This window comes from Odocoileus virginianus, chromosome 3, assembly GCF_023699985.2.
Source record: "Odocoileus virginianus isolate 20LAN1187 ecotype Illinois chromosome 3, Ovbor_1.2, whole genome shotgun sequence".
NCBI classification, from domain to species: Eukaryota; Metazoa; Chordata; class Mammalia; order Artiodactyla; family Cervidae; genus Odocoileus; species Odocoileus virginianus.
This window is the reverse complement of record NC_069676.1, coordinates 15,258,494-15,285,513: the sequence shown is the minus strand read 5'-3', so window position 1 is coordinate 15,285,513 and position 27,020 is coordinate 15,258,494. Positions and strand designations below refer to the sequence as shown.

General features: G+C 41.8%; 1 protein-coding gene across 1 annotated transcript; it reads left to right on the top strand.

Annotated features, from left to right (window-relative positions):
• The first annotated feature begins 574 nt into the window (after positions 1-574).
• LOC110149930 (adhesion G protein-coupled receptor E3-like) lies at positions 575-26,345 on the top strand. The gene is made up of 12 exons (XM_070464829.1): positions 575-666; positions 1,898-2,075; positions 5,485-5,604; positions 6,676-6,869; positions 10,223-10,381; positions 12,020-12,214; positions 14,985-15,220; positions 16,942-17,008; positions 20,838-20,929; positions 22,187-22,367; positions 24,134-24,229; positions 25,492-26,345. The coding sequence occupies exons 1-12, from the start codon at positions 601-603 to the stop codon at positions 25,540-25,542; spliced, it is 1,635 nt and encodes a 544-aa protein (XP_070320930.1). The 5' UTR covers positions 575-600; the 3' UTR covers positions 25,543-26,345.
• The last annotated feature ends 675 nt before the right edge of the window (positions 26,346-27,020 follow it).

Sequence of the window (27,020 nt, the reverse complement as noted above, 5' to 3'; positions counted from 1 at the left end):
TTAAAATGGAGAGTGGAAAGATATGTATGTCTACATCATTATCTGTTATACACAAAGGTTATATAGAACTAAAGATTTTATATAAAATATATTATACAAAATAGAAATAAATTTTAATATTTTGACTATTATGAATGGCATTTGATTGTTTTACTTCCATCCCCCAAAGTTGATATATTTAAATTGCCCCTCCTCCAATTTTAATTTTCTCAGTGGGGAAAAAAAAAGATTAACTTAATAGTTCGGAATATTTAGGCATTTTTGACAGGTAAGCTCTCTAGAAATTATTTTTGAGAATAATGAGGTGGGTGTTGAACTGATTCAATCTTTTCAAATAGATACCCACTAGTCCCAAAACAATGTATTGAACTTTATTTACATTGTGTGTGTGTGTGTGTGTTAAACTCAAACAAGTGTGTTTAATTTTGCAGTCTTACATTAACAGATATGTCAGAGTATTTCTCTGCCAGGACCAATTGTTTTAATAAAGTTTCTGAGAACTTAATAACAACCTCTGGATGCTTTTAACTGAATGAAAGCTAATTATATGTTTCTATTCTTTCCTTTTAGGATACCACCAAGGACCCAAATGACAAGAGGATGAGCTCTGCTACCATGGTGACAGAAGGAGTACCAGAAGATGACAATGTCACACTTGTGTTACAGGTTTGAGATCATTCCCAGTTTCTGTGAATGTTTTCTCACAGTAGATAATTCTCCATCTTCTTCTTCCTTCAATATGCCTGAAGGAATTAATTATAAGTTAGGTGGGACAAACTGTTTTTCCTTTCTGGGTCTCCACATCACAGGAGAAATCCAAACCGCACGTGTAGATTTTTAACCTTATTTCTATTGGACACAGAGGTCTCTCCCTTCCTACTTTTCTGAAAAATAAACATTTTCCCATATTGGATGACAACTTACTGTTTCTTCAGAGGTATACTAAAAAGCTGTAAGAGAGAGTACAGAGGCAGGGGGATCTAGCAGAAAAGCAAAGGTGAAACCAGGTAGCATGAGTGCGTTCTCAGTCACTCAGTCGTGTCCGACTCTTGCCAACCCCACAGACTGTAACCCTCCAAGCTCCTCTGTCCATGGGATTTTCTAGGCAGGAATACTGGAGTAGGTTGCCATTTCCTCCTCCAGGGGATCGTCTCCACCCAGGAAACCAGGTAGAAGGTGATGCAAAATCTAGGACCAGTGAATTAAAAATATTCAATTACTCCACAATGGAATGAAGTGACAGTATAAGGTCTGAGTTTCTTCCTGCTTTGTTTAAACATTCGCGTCTTTTCCCTACACTGTTCCCTTCTTCTGCTATTAGGCAATGGAAATACTCCCAGAGAAAGCTCATAGTTATGGAAGCTTTCAAGAAATATCTGGAAAATAGAAACTGTAATCTTAGTTTCCTTTTATGATTTCCTCCTAGACAATAGTCATTTTCACATCCATTATTTTTTTGTTTATTCATATTTCATTCTTTTTAAAAAATTTTTATTGGTGTATCATACTCTATTTTTTGTTTATTATTATTATTAATATTATTATTATTATATTTTATTTATTTTTTTTGTTTATTCCTAAGTATGTTATTCTTGTTTAAAAATTGTATTGGAGTAGAGTTAATTGACAATGCTGCTAGTTTCAGGTGTGCTGCAAAGACATTCAGTTATATATGTATATAGTCATTCTTTTACAGCTCCTTTTCCCATAGAGGTATTGTAGAATGTTGAGTATAGTTCCCTGTGCTATACAGTAGGACCTTGTTTTTATCCATCCTTTGTATTATAGCTTGCATCTGCTAATCCCAAACTCCCAGCCCGTCTCTCTCCTGCCCCTCTCCCTCTTGGCAACCACACATCTGTTCTCTACATCTGCAAACTCACTATTTGTATGGCAGGAAATAGCCGATTCTTTTGGCGACTTCAGCAACAACATCAGCAAGTCATCTCAGAAACACAAGGAAGAAACTGCCCGTTTTGCGACACAGTATCTTCACACGGTGCAGTCGGCAGCCTATGAAGCTGCCCTCAATCGGCCCACAGAAGGAACGCTGAGGAGAGAGTCACAATTTATGGGTAAGCTGTGGTCATAGATGCTCAGGCAGACTTTCAAACTTAATTGGGTTCAGGAAATGCTGGTTGAGATACAATTTCGTTGGCAGAAAACAGCCTTCTCTTTCTTTACACTGGCAATATCTGTGTATGTACTTGACATGAAATATCTTATTTCTCTTCAGAACCCTAAGTTTGCATTGGATGAGGCTTGAAAGTTCATTTGACTGGACCATCCATTCATCTTTCAAGTCTAACCTATTTTTAAAGTGAATCTTTTGTGGCTGTGTGTACTGTCACTTTTAATCCAAGAGTCACCTTGGGGTTCTTATGTACAAATCTTTATCAAGGATACACTGAAGGATAAAGCAGTCTTTACTCTTAGAATTAATGAGGCTTCCCTGAGCATAAAGAGCACCTAGTAAAGTGTCTGATACCTAGAAGGATTTGTGCTGTGTACTTAGCCACTAAGCCATGTCATACTCTTTGTGACTCTGTGGACTATAGCCTGCCAGGCTCCTGGGTCCCTGAAATTCCCCAAGTAAGAATACTATAGTGGGGTGCCATTTCCTCCTCCAGAGGATCTTCCTGACTCATTGAACCCAAATTTCCTGTGTCTCCTGCATTGTAGGTGAATTCTTTACCCGATGAGCCATCAGAGAAGCACCCTAGAAGTATTTACTAATTGTCAAATGAATGAATGAATATATGAACAGAAAAGCTGTGGTGTTGTCATCAATTAGAGGATAAAATTCCACTTTAAAAAATTATTTTGTTGAAGTGTAGTTGTCCCCCTCACAACCTCTAAGTTTTCAGGCTCTTTTTCCCTGCTGACATCATGCAATGATATCTCACTATCCTTTTATTTGCATATCACTGATTACTAGTGGATTAGATGTCTCTATTTTATTCTGGCCATTAGGTTTCTTTTTTTTGATTCTTCTGATATGTATTTTTTGTCCATTTCCCCTTATCCTTTTGCTCTTTGTCCATTGTGTTTTTGATTTTTAATCTTATTGATATTTAGGAGCTCTTTACATATTATGGACCTCATTTATGTCTCTAAATATCTTCTGCCAATCTGTGGTTTGTTGAAAGGATGTTTGAGTGGAGATGTTTTAAATTTTGATGTAATCAAACTTGTCTGTCTTAGAGAGGAGGTGAGGGACACAGCAAATGTCAGGGAAGCAGTTTGTGATGCTAATTAGAGTAAATAGAGTAGGCTTGGAGATAAGGCAAGATTTGTGAGAAGACTTGAAGAAGAAGGCGTGAGCTGCGTGCATATCTTGGGGAGAATGATCCTGGGCAGAGGGTTTGAGGTGAGCATTCCTGGTGTGTTGGAGATATTTGCAGAGTGACTGAAGGTGACTGGTCAAGGAACTGATGCAAGGCAAGGTCAAGCAGGGTCTTCCTGGGAATTGTAACAACTCTGAATTTTATTCAGAGAGACCCTATCTGATTCACATTTTGAAAGGATCCCACTGGCTGCTCTGGGGGAACAATGAATGAATGCAGTTAGATGATTGGGATGAGCCAAGAGAGATCTACTGGTGGACCAGATGAAGTCAGTGCCCCAAATCAGATTCACACCAAGGCTGGTGCCTTTTCAGCAAAAGGTCTGGATTTGTTGCCAGGGTGCATGTGGAGTTTGAGAGAAAGAGAAAGTTTGGTGCTGAAGTTGATTAATATGTACATGATGAAAATACTTAGCTTATTCAAAACAAAAGAGGCAGAAGAGTGAGTATGGAGAGATGAAGGGAAGAAAGAAGATGTCTTATGATTCTTTTTTTAATTAACTTTTGTTGAAGTATGATTGCCTTACAGTGTTATGTAAATTTCAACTATACAGCAAGGTGAATCAGCTACATATCCTCTTTTTTTTTTCCCTATTTCCTTCCCATTTAGTCACCACAGGGCACTGAGTAGAGTCCCCTGTGCTAGAAAGTAGATTCTCATTAGTTATCTATTTTATTTGTTGTTAGTTTTCAGTTGCAAAGTCTCATCCAATCCTTTGAAACCCCATGGACTGTAGCCTGCCAGGTTCCTCTGTCCATGGGATTTCCCAGGCAAGAATACTGGAGTGGGTTGCCATTTCCTCACCAAGGGATCTTCCTGACCCAGGGATGCAATCTGCATCTCTGGCGTCTCCTGCATTGGCAGGTGGATTCTTTACCACGGAGCCACCTGGGAAGCCCATAATATTGATAGTAACTGACATATTGTTGTTGCTGTTCAGTCATTCAGTCATGTCCAGCTCTTTGTGACCCTGTGGACTGCGACAGCCTTCCCTGTCCTTCACTGTCCCCTGAAGCTTGCTCAAACTCATGTCCATTGAGTCGGTGATGCCATCCAACCATCTCATCCTCTGTCGCCCCCTTCTCCTCCCACCTTGAATCTTTCCCAGTATCAGGGCCTTTTCTAATGAGTCGGTTCTTCGCATCAGGTGGCCAAAGGATTGGAGCTTCAGCTTCAGCATCAGTCCTTCCGATGAATATTCAGGACTGATTTCCTTTAGCGTTGACTGGTTTGGTCTCCTTGCAGTCCAAGGGACTCTCAAGAGTCTTCTCCAACACCACAGTTCAAGAGCACCAGTTCTTCAGCGCTCAGTCTTCTTTATGGTCCAGCTCTCACATCCATACATGACTACTGGAAAAACCATAGTTTTGACTATACGGACCTTTGCTGGTGAAGTAATGTCTCTGCTTAACATGCTGTTTAGCTTTGTCATAGCTTTTCTTCCAAGGAGCAAGCATCTTTTAATATTATAGCAGCAGTCACTGTCCACAATGATTTTGAAGCCCAAGAAAGTAAACACTTATGTGTTTCCATTGCTTCCCCATCTATTTACATGAAGTGATGGGACCAGATGCCAGGATCTTAGTTTTTTTGAATGTTGAGTTTTAAGCCAACTTTTTAACTCTCCTCTTTCACCTTCTTCAAGAGGCTCTTTAGTTTCTCTTTTCTTTCTGCTCTAAGAGTGGTGTCATCTGCATAAGTAATTTCAGTCACTCCTTCCTGTAAAACTGCGACCCATGTACTGCAGCATGCCAGGTTTCCCTGCGTATCTGAGGTTATCTGTATTTGAATTTGTTCCCTCCAATAAGAGACTGGGTACCCAAATAAAGCCAACAGCTTCTACGTGCCCACTCCAACTCCATCACCAAAAATCCAGTTTTCATCTGAAGCTCCTACAGTTGCCATTTTTTAAATTTAATTTTTATTTATTTTTTTGCCACACCATGCAGCATGTGGGATCTTAGTTCCCTGACCAGGGATCAAACCCATGCCCCTTGCTTTGGGAACATGGATTCCTAACCACTAGGCACCAGGGAAGTCCTTGTCATTTTTTAAGTGAGATGGACAAGGAGATTATATTATAAAATAAGTGTTTATAAGGATTTCCAATATTCAAGCAGATTTTCTGTTTTTTTAGTTATTGAAGCGCTGACCATCAAGAATGGCTGCAAAACAGAAAATGAGATAGTTAAATTACAGACTGAAAAGGAGACAATGGACATCGACTGCACTGTTGTCACTGGAGGAGGAACTGGAGGTAATAGAAATTACCTAAATTATCTCAACATCTCTAGAATTGGGGGCAGGGGAAATTTACTCTTATTTTTTATTGAGTTATATTAACAATTAATACACAATATTATACTAATTTCATGCATGCTGTGTGCTAAGTCGCTTCAGTTGGTCCAACTTTTTGCCACCCTATGAACTTAGCCCACCAGGCTCCTCTGTCCATGGGGATTCTCAAGGCAAGAATACGGGTTTCCATGCCCTCCCCCAGGGGATCGTCCCAACCCAGGGATCGAACCCATGTCACCTGTGGTTCCTGCGTTGCAGGCGAATTCTTTACTGCTGAGCAGTAATTCTTTACCAGGGAAGCTCAATTTCAGGCATACAACAGGCTGATCTGATGCTTTTATACATTATGAATGATCACCTCACTATACAAAATTGTTACAGTATCCTTGACTATATTCTCTGTCTGTAATTACATCTTTGTGACATATATTTTGCAGCTGAAAGTTGGTACCTCTTAATCCCCATCACCCTTCTTCTTCCCGTGCCCCCTTCATATTCTCTCCTCTCAAAACCACCACATTATTTTCTGTGTCCATGAATCTGTTTCTCTTTTGTCTTGTGTTTTAGATTCCACATAGAAGTGAAATCATGTGGGATTTGTCTTTCTCTGTCTGACTCATTTCACTAACATAACATCATACCCTCCAGGTCCATCCAGGTTGCTGCAAATGGAAAGACTTTGTTCTTTTTATGGTTTCGTAATATTCCATTGTGTATACATACCACTTCTTTATCCATTCATCTATGGAGGATGCTTAGGTTGCTTCCATATCTTGACTATTGTAAACTGTGCTGCTAGGGACAGAGGGGATATCTCTACTAGAATCCAGACATAGCCTTAACATCCTGCAAGTGGAAAGGTTTTGGAATCTCTCCCATCTATTTTTTCAAGAGTGTATGGTCTAATAAATTAGGATTCAGAGCCTTACATTCCATATCTGACTCCTAAGAAACTGGCCATATAAATCCTTAACTGGCAACACATTCTCCAGTCTCCTCCTCAGGTTCATCGTTCTTTGCTTCCTTTCAGGTGCTGTGGTCTTTATTTCTTACAAGTCTTTAGGGTCCATCTTAGATGGCTCCTTTGTGTCTAAGGAAAACCTAACTCTCGAGCAAAAGTTGGATCACTTTCAACTGAATTCCAAAGTGATAAGTGGTACCACAGGATGCAAGAAGAATTGTTCCCTGGCCAAACCCGTGAACTTCACGTTTCACCACATACAGGTAGGCAAAGTATCCACTTCTTTGAGCACCTAGAAATTTCTACTGATCATACCTATAAACCCAGTAGTGAAAAAGTATGGCTTTTACAGTCAGTTCTTTCTGCCCAGGCTGATTTATCAGGAACTGCCAATGGAGATTTGAAATTCAACCCAATCCTTGGTTAAGAGTTACTCCAAAAATTACATGATGGGAATTATTCCTTCAACAGACTAAAAAGTGATTTTAAAAAAACTATAGCCTTATTTACTGTTGGGAAATGAACAGAAAAATGTGACTTTTTGCAATCCCATGGACCCGAGCCAGCCAGGCTCCTCCATCCATGGGATTTTCCAGGCAAGAACACTGAAGTGGGTTGGAACTTTCTCCTCCAGGGGATCCTCCCAACCCAGAGACCAAACCCGTGTCTCCTGCACTAGCAGGCAGATTCTTTAGCACCTAGCCACCAGGGAAGCCCAAGATGTTCACAGTAAGGTCTCTTAAAGTGAACATCAAGTCACATCCTTTAAGTATGTACAGTTATATTTGTCAAGTATTCCTCAATAAAGCTGGAAAAAATAAAAGACTCAACTTAAAAAATTAAAAGTCAGATGAGAGCTTCCCTGGTGGCTCCGTGGCAAATAATTCACCTGCCAATGCAGGAGACATGGGTTTGATCCCTGGTCCGGGAAGAGCCCACGTGCCTCAAGGAAACTAAGCTTGTGTGCCACGACTACTGAGTCTGCGCTCTAGAGCCTTCAGGCTGCAATGATGAACCCACGTGCCCTAGAGCCCATGCTCAGCAACAAGAGAAGCCAGCCATCACAGCGAGAAGCCCGTGCACCACAGCTAGAGAGTAGGCCCTGCTCTCTGAAACTAGAGAAAACACTGCAAGTAGTGAAGACCCAGCACAGCCAAAAATAAATAAATTTAAAAATTTCTTTAAAGTCAGATGAAAGATTTTTTTTTTTAATATTAGGATTTCATTTCTGACCCCAGAATAGAAACTTGGGCCTCTAATTAATTGAAGAAGAATTTGAAAAGATGTTCTCTGGTCTTCCAGTTCTAAGTAAAAGATAGTTTATATAACAAAGCCTATAGTGAATATGGTATCATGCACTTCAAAATTTGCTAAGAGGGTAGATCTCATAGTCAGTGTTCTTACCACGAAAACAAACAAACAAAGCAGAAACAAAGGGACCCAGGAAACTTCAGGAAGTGTTGGGTTTGTTTTGTTACTGTGATGGTGGTGATGGTGTCACAGGTGTTTGCATATACCCAAATTCATCACGTTTTACGTAGCGTGTCGTGTGGTCAGTCGTGTCTGACTCTTATGACCCCATGGACTCTCGTCCACCAGGCTCCTCTGTCCATGGGATTCTCCAGACAAGAATACTGGATTGGGTTGCCGTTTTCTACCCCAGGGGATCCTCCCAACCCAGGGATTGAATTCATGTCTCCTGCATCTCCTGCATTAGCAGGTGGATTTTTTACCTTTGTATATCAATTATACCTCAGTAAAACCATAAGACAGAGAAGGCAATGGCACCCCACTCCAGTGCTCTTGCCTGGGAAATCCCATGGACGGAGGAGCCTGGTAGGCTGCAGTCCATGGGGTCGTGAAGAGTCGGGTACGACTGAGCGACTTCACTTTCACTTTTCACTTTCATGCACTGGAGAAGGAAATGGCAATCCACTCCAGTGTTCTTGCCTGGAGAGTCCCAAGGATGGGAGCCTGGTGGGCTGCCGTCTATGGGGTCACACAGAGTCAGACACGACTGACATGACTTAGCAGCAGCAGCAGCAAAGCCATAAAAAAGAAAAACTGAATCCCATGATTTTTAAAACACGTTAAAAATTGTCCTCACAAGATAGTTAATATAATTCCCCATGCTATATATTAGGACCTGTTGCTTATACATTGTAAATGTATAGTTTGCATCTACGAATGCCAAACTCCCAGTCCATCCCTCTCCCTCCCCACCCCCTCCACTCCGGGCAACCACAAGTCTGTTCTCTATGTCTATGAGTCTGTTTCTGTGTAAACAAAATTTTGCAATTATTGTAAATGGAAAGTAACATTTAAATTGTAGCAATTCAGTCGCTCAGTCATGTCCAACTCTTTGCGACCCCGTGAACCACAGCACGCTGGGCCTCCCTGTCCATCACCAACTCCCGGAGTTCACCCAGACCCATGCCCATTGAGTCAGTGATGCCATCTAACCATCTCATCCTCTGTCGTCCCCTTCTCCTCCTGCCTTCAATCTTTCCCGGCATCAGGGTCTTTTCAAATGAGTCAGCTCTTCGCATCAGGTGGCCAAAGTATTGGAGTTTCAGCTTCAACATCAGTCCTTCCAATGAACACCCAGGACAGATCTCCTTTAGGATGGACTGGTTTGATCTCCTTGCAGTCCAAGGGACTCTCAAAGAGTCTTCTCCAACACCACAGTTCAAAAGCATCAATTCTTCAGCACTCAGTTTTCTTTATGGTCCAACTCTCACATCCATACATGACCACTGGAAAAACCATAGCCTTGACTAGACAGACCTTTGTTGACAAAGTAATGTCTCTGCTTTTCAATATGCTGTCTAGGCTGGTCATAACTTTCTTTCCAAGAAAACAAAAACTTTAATATAACAAATTTTATTGGATTATAGTTGATTTAGAATGCTGTGTTGGTTTCAAGTATATGATACAGTGGGCTTCCCAGGTGACTCAGTGGTAAAGAATCTGCCTGCAAGTGCAGGAGACGAAGGAGGCTCGGATTTGATCCCTGGGTCAGGAAGATTCCCTGGAGGAGGGAAAGTTAACTCACTCCAGTATCGTTGCCTGGAAAATTCCATGGACAGAGGATCCTGGTTAGACACAGCTAAGTATGCACGCATTCATACAATATGGTAATTCAGTATTTTTGCATATTATATTCCATTATAGGTTATTACAAAATAATGGGGATAGTTTCCTGTGCTATATAGTAAATTGTAGTTGCTTATCTCTTTTATAAATAAGAGTTTGTATCTATTAATCCCATAGTCCTAATTTGTCTCTCCCCTCTTCCTTATCCACTTTGATCATCATAAGTTTGTTTCCTATGTCTGTGAGTTTGTTTCTGTTTTGTATATTCCATTCATTTGTTTTATTTTTTAGTTTCCACACGTAGGGAATAATATAACAGTATTTGTCTTTATCTGCCTGACAATTTACTAAGCATAATATCCTTTAGGCCTATCTGTGTTGCAAATGGTTTTATTTCATTTTTTATGGTTGAATAGTATTTCATTGTGGTGAGCTTGCATACGTGTATGTGTGCATGTATGTGTGAAAAACTTCAGATTTTAAATGATAGTGTCTCATGAACCAGCAATTTTCTTTCCAGATGATAGGTGAAAGCAAAAAGTCTCTTTGTGTCTACTGGGATGAGCTGGTCTGGTCTAATGAAGGGTGCCATGTGATCTTTTACAATGGAACTCAAACTGTATGCAGTTGCAGCCATCTGTCCACCTTTGCCATCCTCATTGCCTCGGTCGAGCTGAAGGTATGTATATAAACACACATGACACTAAAAATCAGCTCTGCTGTAGGATGGTGCTGGGATGGAAGGCAGGGATCTTCAAAAAGAAGATGAAAAAAATACTCACAGAGTAACAGCTATGTATCTTCCTCTCGTCTTCCTTTTTTCTTTTCATTTTTTTAAATTCAAGAATAATGCTTTACAATGCTATGTTAGTTTCTGCTGTACACCAACATGAATACGTACACCAACATAAATATATATATGTGTGTGTGCGTGTGTGTGTGTATAAATATATTCCCTTCCCTTTTGAGTCTCCCTCTTACAGAACCCCCATCCCCCTCTATTAAGCCATCACAGAGTACCAAGCTGAGCTCCCGGTGCAATACGGCATCTTCCAGCTAGCTCTTTATTTTACACATGGTCATGTTCTTGCTTCAGGGCTACCTGAGAAGCCACAGTGTATATGTTCCAGTGCTGCTGTCTCAACTGGTCCCACCTTCTCCTTTCCCCTCTGTGAACACAAGTCCTTTCTCTACATCTGAGTCTCTATTCCTGCCCTGCAAATAGATTCATCAGTTCTGTTTTTCAGGAAGATCCCCTGGAGAAGGAAATGGCAACCCACTCCAGTATTCTTGCCTGGAGAATCCCTTGGACAGAGGAGCCTGGCTGGCTATAGTCCACGGGGTCACAAAGAGGCAGACACGACTGAGTGACTAACCCTTTCTATATATACGTTAATACAAATTTCTCTTTTTCCTGTTAAAAATATACAACCCTTTTAGGAAGTGTGTAGTGGTATCTCATTGTGGTTTTAATGTGTACGACCCTTATGACTAGTGGCGTGGAGCTTCTTTCCATGTTTTCATGGGGTAGAACTTGTGAGTGAAACACCCCTTGTATCTAGGAAACCTAGTCATCCAAAACCACTGCACTCAGCCTTTAGGAATTTCTGGTGGATTTCTTCATATGCAGTCCTGTAGCAACCACATCTTCCTTCTGTGCTCTGTTAAAATCGAAATAGTTCTGTCTCATCCCTCTTGGGAAGAAGTTGAGTTAATGTTGCCTCTTTGCTGTGCAAACTTGGCTCTCCAATGAGATCGAGAAAAGTTACAATTCTGTTGGCTATCATTTTCTTATTATTGGGATGAGAGTCATGTTTCATTGTGATTTTCTAAATCTTTTTTAAAAATCAATTATTTACTTTCAGCTGCCTGGGTCTTCACTGCTGCATGTGGGCTTTCTCTCTTTGTGGTGAGCCAGGGCCACTCTCTAGTTGTGGAGTCCAGGCTGCTCATTGTGATGGCTTCTCACTGCGGAGGAGCCCAACAGTGGGCTCTAGGGCATGTGGGCTCACTAGTTGCAGCACACAGGCTCGGCAGTTGCAGCAGGTGGGCTCAGGAGTTGTGGCACGCGGGCTTAGCTGCCCCACAGCATGTGGGACCTTCCCGGGCCAGGGATGAAACCCACGTCCCCTGCGTTGGTAGGCCAGTTCTTCACCGGTGGACTACGAGGGAACTTTGGTTTGGCCACTATTGATCTGCTCAGTTTCTCACGAGGAAATTAACACCATGCATGGAGGGTTCTAAGACCTGGGTCATTGGGAACCACAGCATCCAAAGCAAAAACGAGCTGGAGTCTCTTTTCTCCTGCCGCATCTAGGAGGACCCCGTGCTGACCATGATCACCCACGTGGGGCTGAGCCTGTCCCTGCTCTGCCTCCTCCTGGCAGCCCTCACCTTCCTCCTGTGCCGACCCATCCAGAACACGAGCACCTCCCTCCACCTGCAGCTCTCCATCTGCCTCTTCCTGGCCCACCTCCTCTTCCTCACAGGCATCACACGGACAGAGCCCGAGGTAGGAGAATTAGCCAAATCCCTTTCTTACTTATTTTTTTATTTTGGCCATGCTACATGACTTGTAGGATGTTAGCTCCCCCAACAAAAGATTGAACCTAAGCCCACCAACAGTGAAAGTGTCAATTCCTAAACTGGACTGCCAGGGAATTCCCTTCTTCTTTTTATAAAACAGCTTTTTCTTTCATTTTTATTGGAATATGGTTGCTTTACAAGGTAGTGCGAGTTCCTGTTGTTCAGCAAAATGAGTCAGTCACACATATACATATATCCCTCCCCTCTGGGCTTCCTGCTCATTCAGGTCCCCAGAGTGCATTAGGGAGAGTTTCCTGGGCTGTACGGTAGGCGCTCATTAGCTATCTATCTTATACATAGTGTCAACAGTATAATCCACACATATATAGTTTGCCCTTTTTAAATGTACATGTCAGTGGCTTTCAGTATATTCATGGAACTGTGTATTCCCTCGGATAACTTATTACTCATTACACATTCATACCCACAAATTACATCAGCCTTATCATTGCAACCCCTACCTCTGTCTCCTGGCAATCAGGTTTTTACTCTTTTCTTTTTTCAGGAATCTGAGATTTTTCAATTCCACGAATACAGGATTATACAGTACTTGTCTCTGACAATCTCCTGAGCATAGCTCAAGGTTCACTCGTGTTGTTCCAGAAGGCAGGAATCCTCCTTTCTCATGGATAGACAGTACATTAGATATGTTGTTGGAAAACTCCACAGACAGAGGAACTTGGTACCACCCATGTCTATAATAGATATAGATATGTTGTTGTTTAGTCAAAGTTGTGTCTGACACTTCTGCAAGCCCATGGACCATAGTCCTCCAGGCTCTTCTGTCCATGGGATTCCCCAGGCAAGAATACTGGAGTAGGTTGCCATTTCCTCCTCCAGGGGATCTTCCTGACACAGGGATCAAACCCACATCTCCTGCATTGGCAGGTGGGCTCTTTACCTCTGAGCCACCAGGGAAGCCCAGATATAGAAACAGAGATATAAAACTGTCACCCTGATCAAGATATAGAACATGCAGTTTTCTTCATGTCCCTTCCCCCAGTTAATTGTCAATTTAAAAACTTTTACAGACTGAGTGAATGATGCACAGTGGAGATGGGTCCTAAGGGTCACTGATTTATGATTCCAAGCTAGCAGGTTTGATATAAAACATCTGTTTCATGCAACAGCATCTCCAAGGAGTGAGGGGGAGAAACAAGGAAGTGAGTGGAGTTTTGTAAAGATTGAGAGGTTGCTATAAAGACTCAGGACATGATTTCTAAGAGAGGAGGGTTTTATTTATCATGAAAAGAGAGTCATGGTCCAGAAGAGTGCATGAGAGGTGTAGGAGAAACCCAGTTCCCCCCAGACAATGGAGAGCGGTCATTGTTCTCTTGAAATGTGTGGAAAGCAGTGTCCTCAAACAAAAGCCAGGTTATACTTTAATCAAAGACATGGGGTGGGGGCGATCATTTCCCTGGTGGTCCAGTGGTTAAACTCCACAATTCCAATGCAGGGAGCGTGGGTTTGATCCCTGGTCAAGTAACTAAGATTCCACATGCTGCGCTGTGCAACCTAAAGAGAGGGGGGAAATTGACTTTTTCAAGCTCCAGTGGTCCTAAAGACATGGAGGGAACATTCAGTGAACCTGAAGAAAGATGGGGGAGGGCTTGCTTACTACAGAAAATGTCATTCAGAGCAGATGCTTTCATAGTGGAGGAAACCATGAGCCGTTGGCTCAAAAGAGAAAACTATGGGGCTTTATGGGGATAAAAATATTATAGGACCGTGGCTGGTTCATGTCAGTGTATGGCAAAAACCACTACAATATTGTAAAGTAATTAGCCTCCAACAAATAAAAATAATTGGAAAAAAAATTAGAGGAGGCACTCATTCAATCACTCATTCATGTACCCAACATATATGCCACACAGACCAGAGTGACTTCAGTTCTGGGCAGTGACCAAGATGGAAGAGACAGTGATCATGGCAGGACAAGCAGGCCATAAGCTTTCTACGAGGATTTTCATCCTCAGAAGGGGCAAGGAGGTGGTTAAGGGCTCTTGGGTTGGAGACAGCCCTGGCCAGCACCAGTTTCATCCGACTCAAGAGAAGTCTAGCATCCATTAGCCAACAGGCAAAGGGCTATCTGATTTCTGCAGTCTTCAACACACTTTGAATATTGTCTTCTTCCGTTTTAAGATGGGCAAAGATCTCTTTGAACTTTAGTTAGCTAGTTAGCTGTTTTGGCTGCGCTGAGTCTGCACTGCTGCGAGCTTTCTCTAGTTGCGGCGAGTGGGGGCCCCTCCTCCTTGCAGTGCCTGGACTTCTCACTGCGATGGCTCCTCTTGTTTCAGAGCACGGGCTTTAGGGCTCGGTCTTCAGTAGTTGTGGTGTTTGGGCTTAGTTGCCCCATGGCCTGTGGAATCTTGCCAGACAAGAGATCAAACCCTTGTCCTCTGCACTGGCAGATGGATTTTAAGCCCTGGACCACCAGGGAAGTCCCCCATTCAGCTTTAAACATGATACATTTTCAGTTTTTCTTGGGTGGCCCAAGTGACATCCGGCCAAGGCATGGGAATAGACAAGGGGGACCATCCATCCGTTTGGAGACATGACTCTAAAGAGAAGAAGGACATGTGAAGAAGGCTAAGGAGCATCCCTCACCAAAGTTACCCAGCGACAACCCTGGTGAAGAGCAGATGGTGAGGTCATTGCCCCCAGAAACGCTCCAGTGGCCCCCCTCTCCCCTCCAGGTGCTGTGCAAGGTCATCGCAGGTGTACTGCATTACCTCTACCTGGCCGCCTTCACCTGGATGTTCCTGGAAGGGCTGCACCTCTTCCTCACTGTCAGGAACCTCAAGGTGGCCAACTACACCAGCGCAGGCAGATTCAAGAAGAGGTTCATGTACCCTGTAGGCTACGGGGTCCCGGCGGTGATTGTGGCTGTGTCAGCCGCGATCAACCCCCAAGGATACGGCACCGCTAAGCAGTGAGTACGGGGCTGGAAATGTGCTGTCGGGGACGTGGGCACACACCTGTCTCCGTGGGAAACTGAGGGAGGAAGGAAGGGTTGAGTAGATCCTGACTCAGGTTGAGAATAAAGATGCTGAACATTTATTTCTCCAGCCCCTGGGGCGAAGTGTTTCATATACACCATTTCTCATGTCTATCAAAACATCCCTAGAGGAAAGTGCTCCAATTGTTCCCATTTTGTATACTCAGCAAACAGGTTTAGAGAAAAAAGATGAACGACTAGTATAAAGTAACACAGACAGTAAACTGGAAGGAGCATGAATTTTTATTGTTTATAGAAATGTCTATATTTATAAATGTCACATGTTTATAGATCTTTGCTACTACTATTACTGAAAGTAATAACTGGTTTTATAAAAAATAATATTCTAATAAAGAACCTCTGTAATACCACTAAGCCCAGTATGTGTTAGTCACTCAGTCACGTCTGACTCTGCAACCCCATGGACTCACTAGGCTCCTCTGTCCATGGAATTTTCCAGGCAAGAATACTGGAGTGGATTGCCATTTGCTACTCCAGGGTATCTTCCTGACCTAGAATTCAAACCCATGTCTCCAGTGTCTCCTGCTTTGGCAGGTGGATTCTTTATCAACTGCACCACTTGAGAAGCCCCTTAAATATATATAAATATACATGTAAATATATATATTTTTAAAAATGGGATCATGATAAAGATACTGCATGTAATTTGTTTATTCAGAATACTGGAGTGGGTAGCCTTTCCCTTCTCCAGGGAATCTTCCCGACCCAGGGATCAAACCCAGGCCTCCCACATTGCAGGCAGATTCTTTACCAGCTGAACCACAAGGGAAGCCCAAGAACACTTGAGTGGGTAGCCTATCCCTTCTCCAGGGGATCTTCCTGACTCAGGAATCAAACCGGGGTCTCCTGCTTTGCAGGCAGATTCTTTGCCAACTGAGCTATCAGGGAAGCCCAATATATATAATATACATGTAAACATATATTTTTTATAAAAATGGGATCATGATAAAGGTACTGCATGTAATTTGTTTATTCCCTTAATAATATGTAGTGGACATTTTCCACATTATTAGTACAGATATATATCATGATTCAATGTATTACATTGTATATTCTTACCATCTTTATAAAATTAATCTCTAAGTGATAGACATCTGAAATTCTTTACAAATTTTTGCTATCATAACCAAATGCTTCCATAAACTTGAAGAAGCATGAATTCTAGACTCAATTACCTGATTCCAAATTTCAAGGTTCCTCACTTAACTAGCCTGGTGACTCTGGGGACAGTTACTTTCCTAGGTTTTCTCACCTGTAAAATAAGGACAGTAATACTATGTACTTCCAAGTATTAGAATGGTACCTGACACATGTAAATGCTATATGCATGCTCAGTCGCTTCAGTTGTATCCAACTCTTTGTGACCCTGTGGACTGTAGCCCACCAGGCTCCTCTGTCCATGGGTTTCTCTAGGTAAGATAACTAGGGTGGGTTGCCATGCTCTTCTCCAGGGTCTCTTGCCCACACAGGGGTCGAACCCAAGTCTCCTTCATCTCCTGCATTGCATGCAGATTCTTTACCAGTGAGCCACTGGGAAGCCCAAAAAATCCTATGTAAATATTATCTATTGCAGATCATTTATTGTATTCCATTACTTTTTTTAAATGCTGCTACTGTTGCTTTCTGTTTTTCAGTTGCTGGATCAACATAGAGAAAGGATTTATCTTGAGTTTCTTAGGACCCATATCAGCAGTCATCTTGGTAGGTTTGTAGTGTGTGTGTATCTGTCTCAGGTGCCATATGTATATAGAGTACGTGTGTGTAGTATGTAGTATTTAACTTAATTTGAAGATCAAAAGATGTACTACTGTTTATTTTTTATTGCAGTGTAGCTGATTTACAGTGTTGTGTTAGCTTCAGTTGTACAGTAAAGAGATTCAGCCATATATATATATAATGGAAAAGAATCTGGAAAAGTATGTATATATGGATACTTTTATATGTATATAAAAGTTTTACTTACATATAAAAGTCTTTTATATAATAAAAGGATATATTTTTCAGATTCTTTTTCATTATAAGTTATATCAAAGAATTGAATACAGTTCACTATGCTGTACAGTAGGTCATTATTGTTTACCTGTTCATATATAGTAATGTGCATATGTTAATTCCAAACTTCCTAATTTTCCTTCTCCCCACTTCCCCTTTGGTAACCCTGGTTTGTTTTCTGTTTGTTGATCTATTTCTCTTTTGTGTTTAAATTCATTTGTATATTGATTTTAGATCCCACATATAAGCAAGAGCATATGATATTTGTCTTTCTCTGACTTAACTTCACTTAGTAGGATAATCTCAAGTTGTAACCATGTTGCTGCAAACGGCATTATTTCATTCTTTTTATGAACTGAATGATGTTCCATTGTATATATGTACCACATTTTCTTTATCCATTCCTCTGTTGATGAACATTTAGGTTGCTTTCATGTCTTGGATAGTGTAAATAGAGCTGCAGTGAACATTGGGGAACATGTATCTTTTCAAATTATGGTTTCTCTGGATACATGCTCAGGAGTGGGATTGCTGAATCGTATAGTAGTTCTAGTATTACTTTTTAAAGAATCTCTATACTGATCTCCATCCTGGTTTTACCAATTTATATTCCTACCAACAGTGTAGAAGGGCAAAATAGGTACGATTTTAACATTCATTTGTTTCCTTTTCATATAAGATGTTTGAGTATATGTATTTATTTAAAATTTTTTGAGCATATTTTTGCCATCCAGAAGTCTACAAACAATAAATGCTGGAGAGGGTGTGGAGAAAAGGGAACCGTCTTACACTGTTGGTGGGAATTCAAACTAGTATAGCCACTGTGGAGAACAGTGTGGAGATACCTTAAAAAATTGGAAATAAAGCTGCCATACAACCCAGCAATCCCACTTCTGGGCATACACACCGAGGAAACCAGAGTCAAAAGAGACACATGTACCGCTATGTTCATTATAGCGCTGCTTACAATTGCTCGGACATGGAAGCAACCTAGATATCCATTGGCAGACAAATGGATAAGGAAGTTGTGGTACATATACACAATGGAATATTACTCAGCTATAAAAAAGAATGCATTTGAGTCAGTTCTAACAAGTGGATGAAACTGGAGCCTATTATACAGAGTGAAGTAAGTCAGAAAGAAAAGCACCAATACAGTATATTAACACATATATATGGAATTTAGAAAGACAGTAGTGACAAACCTACAGGCAAGACAACCAAAGAGACACAGATGTAAAGAACAGACATTTGGACTATGTGGGAGAAGGCAAGGGTGGGATCATTTGAGAGAATAGCATTGAAACATGTATATTACTAAATGTAAAACAAATGACCAGTGCAAGTGTGGTGCAAGAAGCAGGACACTCAAAGCAGTGCTCTGGAAAAACTCAGAGGGATGGTGCGGGGAGGGAGCTGGGAGGGGGCTTCAGGACAGGGGGGACACATGCGCGTGCACCCATGGCTAATTCATGTCAATGTATGGCAAAAACCACCACAATATTGTACAGTAATTAGCCTCCAATTAAAATAAATACATTTTTTAATTATAAAAATAAAAATCTAAAAAAAGGAAAAAAATTTTTGAGCATATTTAAATGCTGAGCAATAGAGAAGAATCATCCTTGTATCTCTAATATCTAGCATACCATACATACTTAGTATATATTCATTGAATAAACAAATGAGTGGATGTATAAAAATGTAATTGTCAATATGATAAAATTATGTGATTTGAAAGTTATTTCACCAAGTGTTCTTAAATCTTCTTCAGTTTGTTCAACTCTTAGGATACAGTCTGATGATTAGTCAGTTTAGGCTAAAGTGTGCTACAGTGACAAAGAAGTCCCAACATCCCAATGGCTTGACAGAGCAAATACGTTTTTGTGTGCTGTTTTTGCAAAGCCCAGAGTGGATCAAGAGGCTCCTCCCCATGTGGGATTCAGCCTTACTTTCTTTATGACTGTGCTGGCTCTTCCTTGCTTTGTGCAGGCTCTCTCTGGTTGGGTGAGCAGGGGCTCCTCTTTATTGGGTGCTCAGGTTTCTCACTGAGGTGGCTTCTCTTGTGGAGCACAGACTGTAGGCGTGAGGGCTTCAGAAGTCACAGCATGTGGACTCAATAGTTCTGGCACATGAGCTTTGTTGCTCCAAGGTATGTGGGATCTTCCCAGACCACGGACTGAACTCATATCCCCTGCATTGGCAGGCAGATTGTTAGCCCCTGTGGCACCAGGGAAGTCCTCGGCTTTTCTATTATTTTGACACATGATCTCATTGGTTGTTGCTGAAGGGGAAGAGTTGAAGACTGTAGGATTCAGGCATATGTCACTGTGACCAACATCTCATCCACTAGAATTCAGCCACATGCCCCAGACTATCTGAAGTGAGCCTGGAAAATATCTGCCCATGGCCCGTGTGTGCAAGGAAAGGCATTGGTGGAGACACCACACTGCACTGTGTTTGTGCCGCCTGACCACCCATGCACGTTCTTTTGTGGGCTTTCAGGAGCTCCTTGGTGGTATTGTACAAGTATCCCCAGTCTGCTCCAAAGGAATTTCAACATATTTTTAAACTATTTGTCTGTGCTATGAGGCATGTGGGATCCTAGTTCCTGACCAGGGATGGAACCTGCATCCCCTGCATTGGAAGCATGCAGTCTTAACCACTGGATCACCAGGGAAGTCCCCAAGTTTCAACATATTCTAACCATAAAATCTCATACCTTTTCCCATGATCTTCAGTGCCTTCTATTTTGACTCTCTATGTTTTTTCTTAGGGTATAGTTGCCTTGCAATGTTGCACAGCAAAGTGCATTAGCTATAGCATGTAGCATGTTAGTCACTCAGTCATGTCCAACTCTTTGTGACTCCATGGGCCATAGCCCACTAGGCTCTTATGTCCATGGAATTCTCCAGGTAAGATTACTAGAGTGGGTTGGCATTCCCTTCTCCAAGGGATCTTCCTGACCCAGGGATCGAAGCTTGGCTTCCTACACTGTAGGCAGATTCTTTACTATCTGAGCCACCATATATATCCCCTCTCTCATTCCCACCCACCCCCGTCTCACCCTCTAGGTCACCATAGAACACCCAGCTAGGCTCCCTGCACTCTATGGCAGGTTCCCACTAGTATCTGCAGCTCTCTACACATGGTGTCTTTACACATGGCAGTATACATACGTCAGAGAAAATCATAAAAAGACAAAACAGCAGCCCTCAGAATGGGAGAAAATAATGGCAAACAAAGCAACCTACAAGGAATGAATCTCCAAAATATACAAACAGCTCATGAAACTCAGTATAAGAAAAAACACACCCAATCAAAAAATGGGCAGAAGACCTACATAGACGTTTCTCCAAAGAAGACACACAGATGGCCAAGAGACACACGAAAAGATGCTCAACATCATGAGCTATTAGAGAAATGCAGATCAGACTGCAATGAGTAGTTTACCTCACACGGGTCAGAATGGCCATGATAAAAAAAACTGACTCTCTATATTGGTCCACAGTTAGTTTCTTATTTTTTTTTCTTTCAGATAAACTTAATCTTTTACTCGATAACCCTGTGGATTTTGAGAGACCGACTTTCTTCCCTCAATAAAGATGTGTCCAAGATACAAAACACAAGGTAAAATGGGTTTAGACAGTTTAATGGGCTTAGCATGAGTTGTAGTTCTAAAGGATTGCTTTTTCAAGCATGCATGCATGCTCAGTTGCTAAGCAGTGCTCAGCTCTTTGCGACCTCATGGACAGTAGCCCACCAGGCTCCTCTATCCATGGGATTTCCCAGACAAAAATACTGGAGTGGGTTGCTATTTCCTCCTCCAGGGAATCTTTCTGACACAACAATCAAAACCATGTCACCTGCATTAGCAGGCAGATGATTTACCTACTGAGGCGCCTGAGAAGCCCCTGAACAGTCATCTATAGAGAGTTGCCTCCCATGTTAGGAGCCACTGTCAAATGAGAATCACCCTTAAAATCATATATATTGAAAACTTGAAATTAATGAGAAGATTCATAGAACCAGAAAGTAGAATTGATGTTGCCAAGGGGTGAGGATAGGAAGGAATAGGTATTTACTGCTTTTTGGTTACAGAGTTTCTGTTCTTCAGGGTGAAAAAGAGCTCAGTAGAAACATAAGTGTTGGGCTAGTGGCACAACAATGTGAATGTATTTAATGCCTATGAACTGTGTGTTTAAATTTTGCATTATGTGTATTTTGCTGCATTAAAATAAATAATGGTAAAATACCGTTCCTGGAGAAGGAAATGTCAACTCACACTAATATTCTTGCCTGGGAAATCCCATGGACACAGGAACCTAGTGAGCTACAGTCCATTGGGTCACTAGAGTTGGACATGACTTAGCAACTAAACAGCCACCACCACCACAAAATATCATTCCAGTTATAAACATTCATATTAGAGGAAAACATCCATGGAATAAACTCATGTTCAGCTATTAGAGTTTTTACAATGAAAATGATAGCCATTACTTCCAAATATTGCACTCACCACCACAGTTTCTCCAAGTCCATCTTGGCTTGAGAAAATTTCACCAGTAACTAGAGAGAATGGGCTTCCCAGGTGGCTCAGTGGTAAAGAATCTGCCTGCCAATGCAGGAGATCTAGGCTGAATTCCTGGGTTGGGAAGATCCCCTGGAGAAGGAAGTGGCAACCCACTCCAGTATTCTTGCCTGAATAATTCCATGGACAGAGAAGCCTGGCAGGCTACAGTCTATGGGGTTGCAAAGAGTCAGACACAACTTAGGGACTAAACTACTGCCGTTGGAGAGGAAGGCAGATGGGGTCTGAAGGCAGGACAGCATACTACTCAAGAGAGAAGGTGCTGAGCTGGTGACTCTCCTTCTTGGTGTTAACAGGATGCTGACGTTTAAAGCCATCGCTCAGCTCTTCCTCTTGGGCTGTTCCTGGTGCCTTGGCTTCTTTCTCGCTGAGCTGATAAAGGAACCCATCAGATCCATCATCGCCTATGCTTTCACCATCACCAATGTCCTGCAGGGAGTCTACATCTTCCTGGTCCACTGCCTGCTCAATCAGCAGGTAATAGGACCCATCCTGTCTTCTTCCCAGCTCTCAACTTGGGTCCTTTCGCATCATTTACCTGGCTAGCCCTTCTCTCCCACATGATGCCCTCCTGCCTGATGATGTGTTCCCATTTTCCCCAAGCCTACCATTCTCCACTGAGTCCAGGAGTTCAAACCCCTGTTTGTAGATGCATTTTTTATGTATTTATGGGACAAGGTAAGTTCCATATCCTACCACTCCGCCATCTTGAGTCCCCTTTGGGAGTTCAAGTCTCCAGTTTTCAGTTTCCCAATACATGAATCTGCAATGAGGAGTGGATAGTAACTTCCCCATTCATCTTCTCAGATCATGAATATGGGTTCTGACACCAACAAAACTAAAGTTTGGGGGACAATGGCTTCCATTTTTTAGTATTTAAATTGGATTTTAACAATTATTACATGCCTGGCTCTGGGGGACCCAGGGGCTGCTTTCTGAACAGTGAAGAAATCAGAAATGGGAAACAACATAATTAGACATAAATAACCAACTGTGATTTGCACCATGGGGAAAATTGTTAGGGGGATATTAAACTACCAAGTAGGGCTTCTTTAGACTTGACGGTGAGGAGCTTAAGGTGGGTAGGACACAACCAGCCAAAGAAGGGAAGTAAAGCTGATGTGGAAACCCTTGCCAGTTCCAGAACCCAAAGACAGGTAGCGAGGGCAGTGCTCTGAGTGTAGGAGAATGTGGTGCTAGTGATGATCCAGGTGCCAGCATTGGCTGGACGACATAAACTTTTTAAGCAGTGATTTTGCACTGCATTCTGACTTGATAAATAGATAGATATTGCTTGGTTTCACTCCAGTGGGGTTGTATGGATCTCAGAGAGACATGTAGTCAGGTATAAATGTAAGAGTTGAACCATAAATAAGGCTGAGTGCTGAAGAATTGATGCTTCAAACTGTGGTGCTGGAGAAGATGCTCGAGAGTCACTTGGACGCAAGGAGATCAAACCAGTCAATTCTAAAGGAAATCAACCCTGTATATGCATTGGAAGGGCTGATGCTGAAGCTGAAGCTCCAATACTTTGGCACCTGATGCAAAGAGCCAACTCATTGGAAGACCATGATACTGGGAAAGATTGAGGGCAGGGGGAGAAAGGGGCAACAGAGGATGTGATAGTTGGATGGCATCATCGACTCAATGGATGTAAGTTTGAGCAAATCCCAGGAGATACTGAAAGACAGGGAAACCTGGTGTGCTGCAGTACATGGGGTCTCAAAGAGTGGGATAAGACCTAACAACTGAACATCAACAACAACATTGAGAGGAGGAAGTAATTCTCAGTGGTTACAGAAAACGGCTCATGCTTTTAAGGATAATATAAATGCTGTGTTATCATTAGCATAAAGATGCATAGGCTAATCCACATATATTACCTCTGTAATCACTCATAGGGGCCTGCCTGGTGGCTCAGATGGTAAAGAATCTGCCAGCAATGCAGGAGACCTGGGTTTGATCCCTGTGCTGGGAAGACCCCCCTGGAGAAGGGCATGGCAACCCACTCCAGTATTCTTGCCTGAAGAATTCCATGGACAGAGGAACCTGGTGGGCTACAGTACATAGGGTCACAAAGAGTTAGTGACTAACACACAATCACTCATAGATCAATCTATCTGATATAGCCTCTATGGGTTATCTGCAAATATAAATGGAAAAATAAATGCTATTTTGGTAGTATTCGTGCATGTATGTGGAATGTATTTAAACGCAAGATTTTCATTTACCATCTTTTTCAGGTGAGAGAGGAGTATGTGAAGTGGCTTAGGAGTATAAGTAAAAAGACAGAGTCTGACAGCTACACCCTTTCCAGCTCTACCACCCAAACCCATGTGGTAAGATGATTTCCTCTTCTAGCCCATGCTGTTTCCTAATTTGAAATACTCTCTTCTGCTGGCAGTTGGGTCTGCCCCTCACCCAATAGTGTGATGAGACCACACGTTGCCTCTTGGTACAGGAACCTGTTAGCGTCTCTGTCTCAGCTTACTGTGCAGTATCTGACTCTGAGCATCTCTAGGGTAGGATAATAGCATACTTACCACATATGATCTGCACAGTGAATGATTTTACTTTTCTGGAATTATTGGATTCTGAGGCCAAGAGCTTCCCCGGTGGCTCAGTGGTAAAGAACCCATCTAACAATGTAGGAGACACGGATTTGATCCAGGGTCAGGAAGATCCCCTAGAGAAGGAAATGGCAACCCACTCCAGTATTCTTGCCTGGGAAATCCCATGGACAGAGGAGCCTGGAAGACTATAGTCCATGGGGTCACAAAACAGTAGGACACAACTTAGCAACTAAACTACAACAGGAGCAAGCTGAGTCCAAACCTTGGAGTTACAGAAACACGAATGAAACTTTTTCTTAGATACATTATATCATTACTAAGTTATACTAGTTCATGAGTTCCACAAAGTTGCCAAACAGGTGTTTCACTGCTGGTATGCTCTGAGCCTTAACCAGGCCTATGCTTTGTAAACCTTCAAAGAGGCCACAGAACTCGGGACTTGCCAAACATCTTTAGCCAGGATTTTTTTTTTCCTGTAGAAAACGTCTTTACATTTTGTAGAACACTGGTGTTAAAAAAAAAAAAAAAAAAAAAGACGTAATTTAAGGACTGTTGGTATATGCAAAATAGTACTTGAAGAAAGTGATAGACATTACCAAACACTCTTCTTCTTTTACTTGATATTGATGAAGGAAAATGAATGAAGGGATAAATAGGATGGATTCAGGTGAGATGTAGGAATATGAGACCTTGGTTTCAGTCCTACTTCTGAAATTAATTTGGGTGTGATATTGACATCAGTCTGCTCATGGCTGCAATAAGTAGGCCAGACTTCATCATCTTACTTTCATGATTACTTTCATATCATCATGATTGCTTTCATATCTTTAACTTTCTGAGATGCAAAAAACAAAGTTAAGTACATTAAGCCTGGAAGAAAAACACTCAGACTTTGCCTGGGATCCATGCCTCAATATGAATCTCACCTTTTTGTCAGGAAATTCCCAACAAATGATGTCAATAATTACTTTCAGGAATATTTCAGCATTATTTCTCTTTCTGTTTCTCCCATAAATTCGCACATGGAGATGGAAAAATCATCTAACTTATGGGGAAAAAGAAGTGATACTTCAGTCTGAAAATGACACAGTTCCATGTCATCCTCCCAATCACCCTGGAGAAAGAATCAGCCATGTGACTCAAGCTCCCAGGAGAACTGCTTCATCCTACAGTAGAATAATCACTCACGGAATGTATGCTTTGGTTTAATATTTTGTGTAGTGTTACAGCGCTCTATGTTTTCAATTAAGATATTTTACACAGAGACATGTAGATCTTAAACTTGGTAAGTTTGAAAATATATATACATGTATATGCTGTTTTTGTTTAGTCACTCTGTTATCTGTAACTCATTGTGACCCCACGGACTTAATCCAACAGGATCCTCTGTCCATGGAATTTCCCAGTCAAGAATACTGGAGTTTGTTGCTATTTTCTTCCCCAGGAATCTTCCCAACCCAGAAATTGAACCCTCTTCCTCCTGTATGTATATCTATTAACTACATCAGTCAAGTCAAGATATGGAGTAGTTGCATTACTCCTGAAAGTCCCCACATAATCCTTTCAATCATTTATCCCCAGTCTTCCACCCTGGAAACAATTATTCTGATTTCTATAGCAACAGATTAATTCTGTCAATTCTTTAAGTCCATATACATGGAATCATACAGTATGACCTCTTGGTGTCTGCCATGTTTCACTCATCTTGATGATGATTTTGGAACTCATCCATTTCATGCATATGTTATTAGTCTATTCCTTTTATTGCTGAGTAGCATTTCACACTATTGTATATCACAATCTGTTTATCCATGCCCCCATTGATGTATATTTGAGTTATCTCCATTTTTTCCACTATAAATAAAGATATATTACAATATAAATATAATATTTGTGTGTGCTTGTGTGTGGCCATGTGTTCTCACTTCTCTCGGGTAAATACCTGGAGCTTTCTGTCTTTGAATCCTATCTGACTGATGTGCCAGGATTCAGTTCTTAGTGTGTGGTGCCTATACTAGTGGCAGTGGCATCAGTTGGAAAGCCAGAAATCACATTGTGGGTCTCTTCCTGGATACACTTGGGTTTAGATCCAGAAATCAGAGTTGTAACAACCCTCTGAATGCCTGTGATGCACCATGTAATCTGAGACTCATTTCTGCAGGGAGAGAAGAGGGTGGTCCAAATGCTCTGAGAACATTCTCCATGACTGGCAGTCATTTCATTCCCCCCTCGCCCTTTTTATTTTTTTTTTTCCGTTTATTTTTATTAGTTGGAGGCTAATTACTTTACAACATTGCAGTGGTTTTTGTCATACATTGAAATGAATTAGCCATGGATTTACATGTATTCCCCATCCCTGTCCCCCCTCCCACCTCCCTCTCCACCTCATCCCTCTGGGTCTTCCCAGTGCACCAGGCCCGAGCACTTGTCTCATGCATCCAACCTGGGCTGGTGATCTGTTTCACCCTAGACATACATGTTTCAATGCTGTTCTCTTGAAACATCCCACCCTTGCCTTCTCCCACAGAGTCCACAAGTCTGTTCTATACATCTGAGT

Coding starts and splice junctions, on each gene's coding strand:
- LOC110149930 (XM_070464829.1), top strand. CDS start 601: ATGAGCTCTGCTACCATGGTGACAGAAGGAGTACCAGAAGATGACAAT. Junction 12,215..14,984: donor TCACACGGACAGAGCCCGAG/GTAGGAGAATTA, acceptor TCTCCCCTCCAG/GTGCTGTGCAAGGTCATCGC. Junction 24,230..25,491: donor CTACCACCCAAACCCATGTG/GTAAGATGATTT, acceptor TCGCACATGGAG/ATGGAAAAATCATCTAACTT.